Source organism: Rhamphochromis longiceps, linkage group LG1 (assembly GCF_057381845.1).
Source record: "Rhamphochromis longiceps isolate RC_006_pf linkage group LG1, R_longiceps_female_GT1.1, whole genome shotgun sequence".
Lineage (NCBI taxonomy): Eukaryota > Metazoa > Chordata > Actinopteri > Cichliformes > Cichlidae > Rhamphochromis > Rhamphochromis longiceps.
The window spans coordinates 42119155-42130907 of NC_140557.1; the positions used below are offsets into that span (position 1 = coordinate 42119155).

Consider the following 11753-nt stretch of genomic DNA (forward strand, 5'->3'; position numbering starts at 1 on the left):
TAAATAAATAAACAAACACCTTACCTCATACGACCAGACACACTGAACACCTGCAAATCTCCTGACACACCGGCCCACCTCCACATCTTCATGGGTAGTGTACATCTCCTGTAAACACTCTCTGATATGGGGTACCATCCTCTTAAGAACTTCACGGCTCATGATGACGCCTGGCCCACCCATACAGAAGTTCTCCCCAGGCTCCAGAGCCAGTTTCCCAAGCTCATCCCGGGCCCCCATTCCCGTTTGACCCAGAAAGATGGCCTCACTACTATTGAGGCTGCGCAGGAAGCTCTCGAGCTTCTCACTCTTGATGTAGACATCATCATCAGCCCTCATAAACCATTCATACTTATCCAGGTAATAGTCATGCATGTACTTAAGCATCATGAAGGACTTCTTTTGGGGAGGGTATGAGTCATCTACATTCTTCAGAGCCACTATCGGGATCGGTATGGAGGTGTCAGATCCTTCACTGGAGAAGAACTCCACACGACCTGGAATTGTCTGTGCCCATGTCCTGTAATCAACACAGACAAAAGGAGAGGACTGGTGTTATGATGATATGTCTAAGACAACCAAAAACAAGTGTGTATTCTGCAGAGGACACCACTAGGTACATTCATCTGGATATGGCTGAAACAGGTGGCACAGTCATAAATGTTCAGCATTTAGAAACCAGCGGCTATTTCAGAGGTAGAAAGCTCATATTTTAGTGATATTCCTAATTTGCATCATAACCTTCCAATAATATTCCTGCTAAACATCAAATATTGTGACAATAACAGTTTTAGTCATTTTGCCTCTGTATAGCACCACATCGGAGTTTAAATCAAACAAGTTATGGTTGAAGCGCACACTTCCGGCTTGAATTCAAGAGGTTTAACAACATGTAACTGTTTATCAATTACAGGCCTGTTTTGGAGCAGGTCCTGCTTCTTTGGGGGTATTCCTGTCCTCTGATTGTCTTCAGTAACAATTTAAAACAAAACAAAGCCAAAAAAACCATCTGCGTGTGTGCCAGAGAGAGAGGACGTGAACGCCTGTGTTTGTCATATAACGGACTTGAAAAGTGAAGGTGAGACTGCAGTAATCCCACCCCATGAGAGCCAGAGGCAGACAAGGAAATGCCCAGGAGGCCCCGGACCTCCACCGCACCCAAGAGAACCGAAAATCCGAGGATAACAACCACGCGTCCACCGACGCCCACCAACCAATTGTTTTTTTTAAAGGTGGCAGACATTTCTCCAAACTGTTGTGATCTAGAAATACATTTCTATATTGAGTAGTGCACAAACTGATTTTCTGAGCAGTGCATAGGGCAGTGAGGACTGTATGTCACCTAAGATGCACAGCTTGGCGGAGGTTGGGATACAGCAGCTAAACCATGTGGATCAGTCTTCACATATCCTCTGGACAGGTATACACGATCCCATATCATACATATAGTTCTTGTAGGATTTGCCTGTGCAGTAGGTTACAGCATAGGCATATTTTGAGTCTGTAAGACCCATTTTGAACATCCTTTGTCCTATAGATCTGAGAGAGTATATAGCCCTGCAGCTTGGAAGAGCCAGAGAGTAAACCACTGACCTTCAGGACTGGTAGACAAACTGTTCTACCTCCCAAAGTGACCACATACTACAGAATATTATACAAGTGTTCTATGTATGAAAAACTAAAATCTTAATTCTGAAAACAAAAGCGTTAACTGTTACAAAAGCAAACAAAGTAGAAAAACAGATCACATAACTGCAGCCGACATTAATACAAAATAAAATAAAAAACAATACTGTGCAATTTATTTTGTATAGATTCAAATTGTGTTGGATTATTGGGAAACAACTTTCTAATGTGAACAAAGGACAAAATAAACAAAACTGAAAAATACAGCGATTCTGTTATTTACCTACCACAAAAAAATAAAAATCAATACATTTACACACAGAAAAGATCCAATAGTGTCTCAATAAAGCGAACTGTGAGGTTCATCTCCAGATCAGAATTCTTTATTAATCCCTGAGAAAAGGATGTGGGTTACAGTTGCCCCAAGAGTGTAACAGTAACAGACTAAACTATTTAAATAACAGAATGTTACAGATTTGACAAATGTTCAATTCAAACTGCACCAATATATACAAATCGCTCAAATATAAATATCAAGAATATTGACAACGAATATTACAGCGGTGGAATATATATGATTAACATTCGACTCTAACCTGTAAACATCGTCGTGTGCAGAAAGGCTGCAACTACTGCAGTGTTTACAGTGTGTTAGATGGAGGAGATGTACAGGGAGCCACGGGCAGGAATGACTTCCTGTGTGGTTCAGTGGTGCTTTTTGGTGACCTCAGTCTCTCACTGAACGGGCTCCTGTGAGTAGCCACAAATCCGATACGGTAACAATGTTTGACTTTGCTGTTCAACTGTTTCTTTAACCTCTTTACAGCAGGGCACAGGCCGTCTGACAGAAAGGTTCATGGCTAAAGAGTTGGCAACCTGAATTCAATTACTTTAAAAACATGCTTAAAATCCAACATTTTCAACTGTGCTTACTGGTATAATGTCCTTTAGAATAAAATGGGCGGCTGCATTGGTGATATCACTGTGCCACTTTATTTTATCTCACAAGGCATGGACTGGGAAAAAGTATCTGTGCAAATAAAATTCGGTATTGTCTGTGGATTGCATTGTGCACGTATATTGTCAACTGCACACTGTGCAAGGGTGGCACTACTTAAGATGTTAACATTTTATGGTGCTACCTGCCTTTTTGGGAACACACTTTTGACACAGTTTGCAGAACTCTGCTTCTTTGTCCAAACGGCCAAAAACTCTCCACGTAACTAAAGTCCTCTTCAACAAGTTCCTTGTCTCTTTAGCCTTAATATTCGACTTTGCTCTGTGGCTACAGCAGGCACTACTAGATGGGAGGTTGGTGGTTCGATTCCTGGCTGCTCTAGTCTACATGCCAAATATCCTTAGGCAAGACACTAACCACAAATTGCATATTTGCTAACCACAAGTGTGGTGTTGCATATCTGGCCAGTGTACCAGATTGGTGATACAGCCATTTCTAAAGTTTCGATTAGGTTTATTTGGGTTTTTTAGTCTAATGACGTCCTCCTTGTGGGTGGCTGTAGCTGAGGAGGTACTAACTGTATTCACTAGAGGGTTGGTGGTTCAATCCCTGCATTATCCAGGGCACATGTTAAAATGTCCTTGGAGGTGCAGGTTTCCCGTTTAAACAGTACAGTTACGTAATGACTAAAACTTGCAGCATTGTTTGCCAGTAGTGCAAATGCTCGTCACTGAAAGAGTGGCCACTGGTACACTCACTGGTGGTGAGTACAGAGTACAGCACTTACGATCTCACTTAGATTATCTTTGAGTTAGTGATATCACAGACACTCAGATACTGGTGAATGATTGCTGAGAGTGATGGAATCAACCTCTCTCTGACACGAGGACCTGGAGATTTAATACATCATTAATGAAAGAACAAGATTTCCTTAAATAATTCAAAAACAAGTGGGTGACGTATTTAGATAGTAATGACCTACCAGCAATATCGCCATGTGTTCTATGGGAAGCAAGAAAAGCAGTAATGTGTGGCAAAACATTATCTTACTGCTCATATAAGAAGGAACCCCACCCCCGCTTGTATTAGAAATAGCACAAACAATTCAATTATTAGAATATACCTATGCTCACCACAAGAGCACACATATTTAACAACCTGAGAAAACTAGAATAAAATGAAATATTTAACGAGAGAACAAAATTTCTGATGCAAAGGCTGCGTTTGGAGGACTTTAAACATAGTAATAAATCTGGAAAAGTCCTTGCTAAAGAGCCTGTTAAAGCTATAAAAGGAAGAAAACTATTTACTCTATAAAGGATTCCACGGGGAACATTACTCATGATCGACAACAAATAAATGAATCTTTTAAAGACTTTATACAGATGAATCCCTCCAACGCTGACATTGCAAACTTTCTTAACAATACAAATCCACCAAAGTTAAATGACGAACAGATTGTGGTTCTGGATTCACCTCTTTCTACATCCAAATTCCATGAAGCCCTACGGCGTCTCCTAAACAATAGAGCCCCAGGACCAGATGAAGTAAATTAACAGTCCTGCCTCTGAATTGTAATTCTCGAAATGCCACAACTACTCCACTACAGTCAGGTAACACTAGAGCTCTAGGTATAAATTGGCTGGACCTAGAATAATAGTTTTGTGAAAAAGCCTTTCATCAGCTCCACGTAGGTCACAATGTATAAGGTCATTCATGTGGCTTTGCTGGCTGTAATGCAGCAGCACCGCTGTGGACGTGGGCACCCGACCTGGGGCTTCCTTCCTTATACTGCTGGGATAGGTGTGCAGAAGCTGTATGAATCGGACGGACTTGTCACTGTTCGGGTGTCATAGGTCACAGCGATACGAGCAGGTACAAAAATGTGATGATGTCTGACTGCATGCCACTGATTGGCTGGTCGGTGGCATCATTCGATGAGTCACAAGAGCGTCTCGTTTACAAAAATCAAAACCACCACTTCCCGTGTCACAGACCGGGCAGCGGGTATATTCTTGCCTCGATGGCCACCTTTGTTGTACCTTTCATGTCGCATATTAATTACGCCACCAACGCTAAGCTGCATTACCGTTACAGCGACCACGCACATGAGCTGGTACTTGATTGTAATGGAAAACCACTCAGAGTTGATCAGAGTAGGTCCTAATGGAAAAGGGGCTTAACACGCTCTCTCACACTACAAGAACATTGCTGATTTGTACATCTCTGCATTTTGGAATTTGTGTTCCAGATGCTGTAGGTTTGTTTTTTCTTACCAGAGTACTCCATCCTTTTATTTCATCTCCCCCTATCCCCCACCTTTCTTTTTTCCTCCCTGTCCTGCTCTTGTGATGATGACATCTGCCTTAGACATCATCATGACAAGACAAGAAAGCTCCTTACTACGTATGGATGGTTTCATCTCACGTCCAGCACCCTATAACTGTACTCTCCGCCGAAGATAGAAAGCTGAGGACAAGTGAGTGCTAAAAGCACTATTCAGGATAAAACAACATAGATCCATTAGTACTTCAGGAAAATGGCCATAACTGTTCATGTGCCGCTGCACGCCGCGTTTCACCGGTCAATAGAAAAAGTAGCCAATCCTATGGCTGGACCAAAGTTGGATTGAAAGGTGCACAGGAACAAGCCCTAAGCACAAGAGCGATAGAGTCTGGGGTCTACCACACCAGGCAAGACCCCAGGTGCAGCCTGTGCAAAGATGCACCTTAGACACTTCAGCACAGACAGGGCATACTGGAACACCATTACCAAATGGCTGGCATAGCATAAAGGAACATCTATGCCGAGTATGGTCTAGATGTCCCAAGGTCAAAATGGGATACACACCCTAGGTTGGTTGAGACTGACCAAGCTAAAATCCTTTGAGACTTCCAGGTATAGACGGACAAGCTGGTGGTAGGTGACCAATATGACATAGTAGTTGTGGATAAGCAGAGGAAGACGCCCATTGTGACGATATAGCTCTACCAGCAGCTTGAGAAATACCAAAGGCTGTGAGAGTTAGAGAAGATGTGGACATCTCAACTCTGGAAACAGTAAGGAACAGCCAATCAGAGGAAAGTTAGCTTTTGTCTGTATATGGTATTATTTATTAAATAAGTTAGGAAACCATGTAAGTGCCTCTTTCTACAAACATACACACATACAGGGTGTCTATGTACCTACACATTATGCCTCAATATCACCACAACCACAGTCGAGTTCTGTGGGAATTACTGGCCAGTAAAGGACAATAAAGATTATTTCAAACTGTAAATCTAAACGTTTTAATGACACTGAAACTGATGGAATATGGTTCCTCTCCAAAAATAAACATAAAAGCAAAAGTAATCTTTAATGTAGAGTAACCTGAAAGGTAACACTGCTACACTTCTTTTAAATACTTACCCTTACAACATGTCAGACATTATCTTACACTGTATTGAGCTGCTTTTTGTTCACTGCAGTCACAGTTCCATCTTTTTTCTTCACCATTTATAAAAAACAAAACAAAAAAACAACATGTACCCATGTGCTCTCATCACTTCCAGATGAACTACAGTTTTTGGCACACATGCTGTCTACAGTACTGTGGTACTAAAGAAAGAAGAGTACTTTCCTCTTTTCTTTCCGCCTGGGTCATGGCCTGAACTTTCTGTTGAAACATTTTTTATTTTTACTTCTCCACTTGCTCATAAAAGATTATCTGGCTGTTGGGTTTTACTCAGTTTTCTCTTTCTTCTAAATTGTAGGGTCTATACCTTTTGATACGAAATGACTTGAGGTTGTTGTGAATTGGGACTTTGTCAATTTAATTGGATTTAATTGAACTGGACTTACAACTTTAAAAAGGAATCACCGTCCTAAGCACACTTGTGTCAAGCCAGCCTCCAATTCGAGACTTGCAGTCAAGCCAGCCTCCAGTTTGTTTTACGTTCCCTGTGTATTCAAAGTATTACGGGAATGGATGTGGAAACCGGATTTCAAAATAAAAGCCAACTTCGAGTGAATTAACAGATATGTTAAGAACATAATAACATATAATTTAGGCTTTTTTTTTTTTTTTTTTACAAACTCTAATGTTAGATCTATATGACACAGCCTTGTACCCTAATTGTGCCCTGTCACTATCAAGGCCATCTTATTTTGGATTTCAAAGTAAAAGCCCTGTGAATCTTCATTTTTGAACTACTCTTTCAATGACTTAATAATGCTCTTAAAAGCAAAAGTCGTATTTCCAAATACTATTTGAACTTTATATCAACACTTTCCAACCACAGTCTTTTTACAGTGATACCATATCAATATCAAGTCAGTCTGATTTTGCCTTTCATAGTAATGGCCCTTTGAAATTGTCCATAATTGACTTAATCTTCTAACGATTCAAAATGCTCTAAAAAGGAAAATTCCTGTTTCCACAGGGTAATTCCACCTTAGATCAACAGTATACAGCCCCACAGTGATACCATATCAATATCAAGTCATTCTGATTATGCCTTCCAAAATAAAAGCCTTTTTAAATTGTCCATAATTGACCTAACTTTCAGTGATTTCAAAATGTTTTAAAATGGAAATTTCCTGTTTCCACAGGGTAATTCCACTCCAGATCAACAGTATACAACCTCACGATGTTACCATATCAATATCAAAACATTCTGATATTGCTTTAAAAAATAAAAGCATTTTCAAACTGCCCATATCTGAGTTGCTCCTGGAACAATTTCAAAATGCTCTAAAATGGCACATTCCTGTTTCCACAGGGTAATTCCACTTTAGATCAACAGTATACAGCCCCACAGTGATACCATATCAATATCAAGTCATTCTGATTTTGCTTTCAAAAATAAAAGCATTTTCAAACTGCCCATATCTGACTTGATCCTGGAACAATTTCAAAATGCTCTAAAATGGAAAATTCCTGTTTCCACAGGATAATTCCACTTTAGATCAACAGTATCCAACTTGACAGTAAAACCATGTAAATTTCATGTTGGTCTGATTTCGCCTTTCAAATTAATGGCCCGTCGAATTTGTCCATATGTGATATACTCTTTCAATTATTTCAGAATGTTTTAAAAATGAAAATTGCTGTTTCAACACATATTGGGTTTTCATTTTGAAAAGCAAAATCAGACTCAATTGATTATGACAGAATTGAATCATAAAGATGATGTAAAAGGAAGCTGAAATTGCCACTAGGTTGTAATTGATAGTACGTTTATATTTTAAGTCTGTGGAAAGATGTCATGGTTGGTTTGCAAGCTGTTTTGTAATTTCTTTATTTAGAATGACATCTTTCCACAGACTTAAAATATAAACGTACTATCAATTACAACCTAGTGGCAATTTCAGCTTCCTTTTACATCATCTTTATGATTCAATTCTGTCATAATCAATTGAGTCTGATTTTGCTTTTCAAAATGAAAACCCAATATGTGTTGAAACAGCAATTTTCATTTTTAAAACATTCTGAAATAATTGAAAGAGTATATCACATATGGACAAATTCGACGGGCCATTAATTTGAAAGGCGAAATCAGACCAACATGAAATTTACATGGTTTTACTGTCAAGTTGGATACTGTTGATCTAAAGTGGAATTATCCTGTGGAAACAGGAATTTTCCATTTTAGAGCATTTTGAAATCGTTAAACGAGTAGGTCGTCTACGGGCAATTTGAAAATACTTTTATTTTGGAAGGCAAAATCAGAGTGACTTGATCTTAACATCGTATCTCTGTGGGGTTGTATACTGTTGATTTAAAGTGAAATTATTCTGTGGAAACAGAAAATTTCCTTTTTAGAGCATTCCGAAATCACTGAAAGTTAGGTAAGTTATTGGCATTTTCAACAGGCCATTATTTTGGAAGGCATAATCAGAATTACTTGAAATTGATATGGTAACATCGTGAGGTTGTATACTGTTGACCTAAAGTGAAATTATCCTGTGGAAACAGCAATTTTCACTTTTAGAGCATTTTGAAATCTTTAAAAGAGTAGGTCGTATCTTGGCAATTTGAAAAGTCTTTTATTTTGGAAGGCATAATCAGAATGACTTGATATTAATATGGTATCACTGTGGGGCTGTATACTGTTGATCTGGAGTGGAATTACCCTGTGGAAACAGGAATTTTCCTTTTTAGAGCATTTTGAATCGTTAGAAGATTAAGTCAATTATGGACAATTTCAAAGGGCCATTACTATGAAAGGCAAAATCAGACTGACTTGATATTGATATGGTATCACTGTAAAAAGACTGTGGTTGGAAAGTGTTGATATAAAGTTCAAATAGTATTTGGAAATACGACTTTTGCTTTTAAGAGCATTATTAAGTCATTGAAAGAGTAGTTCAAAAATGAAGATTCACAGGGCTTTTACTTTGAAATCCAAAATAAGATGGCCTTGATAGTGACAGGGCACAATTAGGGTACAAGGCTGTGTCATATAGATCTAACATTAGAGTTTGTAAAAAAAAAAAAAAAAAAGCCTAAATTATATGTTATTATGTTCTTAACATATCTGTTAATTCACTCGAAGTTGGCTTTTATTTTGAAATCCGGTTTCCACATCCATTCCCGTAATACTTTGAATACACAGGGAACGTAAAACAAACTGGAGGCTGGCTTGACTGCAAGTCTCGAATTGGAGGCTGGCTTGACACCAGTCTAAGCACAGCAGTAAATTAAGCAAAATATGGCTTGAAAAGCGAAAAAGCAAAAACTGGGTTTATGGTATTACCTTGTACATGTCCAGACTTGAATCCAATTGAAATTTGAAGTGGGCACTACATGCAAGTAAAGCTCTCAGAAAACTGGTCACACTTTTCAAGCCTATAACAGAGACTGATTTTTGATGTTTTTGTTAGAAATATATTTTTTTAAAGTTTAAGGTTTTTCCTGTCTGTTTGCCATCAGGTATGTCTGCTTAAAAGGGTCAACTGTTTGCTAATATGTTAAAACAAAACGAAAAGAAGAAATTGTGATGAACTTCGTCGTGATCCAGTTTGATTATCTACAGCTGACGATCTCGTCTACCTCCTCAGCCACGACCAGTCGAAGTTAAAGCAGTTTTACTCTCCATACGAGCTGGTAGCGGACAGAACATTGCTATACGTGTCACATAATGTGGCATATTTGTGTGCTAACATATAAATATCATTATGTTTCACGTTATAATACGTATAGCCGGTTAACTGAAGAGGCTACTGTACAAGAGGCCCGTGCGTTTCCAAGTTTAGTTCTTTTATATTAAATTGATAGGTTCGGGCATTGTTCTGTAAGTGGCGTCACATACCTGTGTGCTGCCACGGCACGGTTGTTCAGGTACTTCTGGGCAGTCATGACGCCAACAAATAGGAAATTGTTCGATCTGGAAGCAGATTTCTCAGTCGGCGGTGAACCGTTAACTTCAGGCCACAAGACTCCCCCGTATTCTTTCCCGAGACCCCCGTTGAGCCCACACCCGGCAGAGTTGGCTTTTCTTTTCTGTCCAGCTTTCTTCAACTCACTCGCCTTGGGTAAAATCAGCCTGGAAGCCAGTGTGAACCCAACAACCAGTCCCAACAGAACACTAAACCAGGCTCTTCGACTTCGACCTGCCATTCCCCCAAACTTCATTAGCTCTGTCGGTAAAAGCGATAAGCAAGACTCGATCGTCTCGATACAAACACTGAAGACTGGGTCGATAGAGCTCGTTTTCCGCCAGAAAACCGGGCTCACGCGCAATCTCTCATGGTAGAAAAGCCCTTTTCTTCCAGATGCCTACGTAGCATCGCAACAGTCTTACTGAAGCCGTCACTTGAACAATTCTCTGTCGTTGGTCCTTCGGGCGATCAAGCCGTCCCCCGCTGTCGATCATGGACGAATTTCACAGCGATCGAAAAGCGCAGTAGCTTTTTATCACTTAGCGTTCAGTAGTGGTCCGACTCTCACCATTATCTAGACATGGCAAGAATGTCTGTCGAGAAGAATGATCGCGAAGGGTTTAACAGTGGTTTGACCCAACGGCAGCTCCGTAGAAATCTTCTAATCGCCTCCACCCCCGTGGGCCCGACGGTGCTGCCTTTAAGCTGCGTGTGAAACCATACTCACACGTCTAAATTCATCTGCTGTGTAAATGTAGCCAAAGCGTAGCTTCTTTCTGCCATAGTTAATAACACTTTACATTAAAGCAGTAGTAGTTATATAGTTAGTGACTATAAGTGTCACTAATGCACGAGCTATTGCGTGAAACTGTTCTAACAAAAGTCACATTGCTTGATTGTGTACACACATGCTGATAATGCTGAGTGTGACGTGTAAAAGCCTATTAACATAAAATCGTTTTTCCAAGACAAAAATTTGTATCAGTATGTCATTTTATTACGCCGTCATTTATTAAGATCTGTGGCCGATAAAAGAACGAGTCACAATAAAGTTTTGAAAGTCTAACGTCCTTAAATGCAGCATGCTTGTTCTCTGAACTCTAGCGCCCCCAAGTGCTTGTGGTGGCGTTCGTCACCACGTCGAAAACTGTGCCTTGTCTTCATTGTGGAAGATTTTACAGCATGTTTCTTTTTAGGCCACGTCAATAAGTGACAATAAAAAGCGCTTCTGGCGTGTATTAAATTGACGATCTCTGTGAACTGCAACGTTCTGCTGGGAAAACCTCATGAAAGTCGTCATGAAAGACTCCTGGCACTCTTTTTTTGACACACACCACCCTCTTAAGAAACAATGGTTTCCCTATTTATCAAAAATGTCAAACTGAACATTCTGAAAGTAAATGACAAAAATCCTTTGTTATTAACAGTTTAAAAAAAATTAAGAAGATTTATTTTCAAGATTTTTCTTGTTTGTGTTTTCAATTGAGATAATAAAAAATACTGAGCACAAAATATCACCATGTTTACTTTTAATTCTGCAAAAGTACACCTCCCATATACATGTCATTTCAATTCAATTTTATTTCTATAGTGCAAGTCGCACTTTATATTATAAGGTAAAGACCCTGCAATAATAGAGAGAAAATAACAAAAATCAGACGCCCCCCAATGATCACATGTTTGCCAAAAGTGGTAAGGAAAAGCCTTATCGTCTGGGTTTTTCTTCCTGTTAAAAGGATGCAGTCGTAACAACCACCAGGCGCTACAACAAAACTGGCTCACATGAGGACCGCCCCTGAAGAGG

General features: G+C 39.6%; 1 protein-coding gene across 1 annotated transcript in view; it reads right to left on the bottom strand.

Annotated features, from left to right (window-relative positions):
- Positions 1 to 10596, bottom strand: part of chsy1 (chondroitin sulfate synthase 1) — a 33519-nt gene extending 22923 nt beyond the window's left edge. Inside the window, exons 1-2 of the mRNA XM_085409741.1 lie at positions 9880 to 10596; positions 25 to 520 (exon numbers count right to left, since the gene is read on the bottom strand). Of these exons, the coding sequence (XP_085265867.1) occupies positions 25 to 520; positions 9880 to 10202 (819 nt within the window). The 5' untranslated portion in view covers positions 10203 to 10596. The remainder of the gene's footprint in view (positions 1 to 24; positions 521 to 9879) is intronic.
- Between the last annotated feature and the right edge of the window lie 1157 nt (positions 10597 to 11753).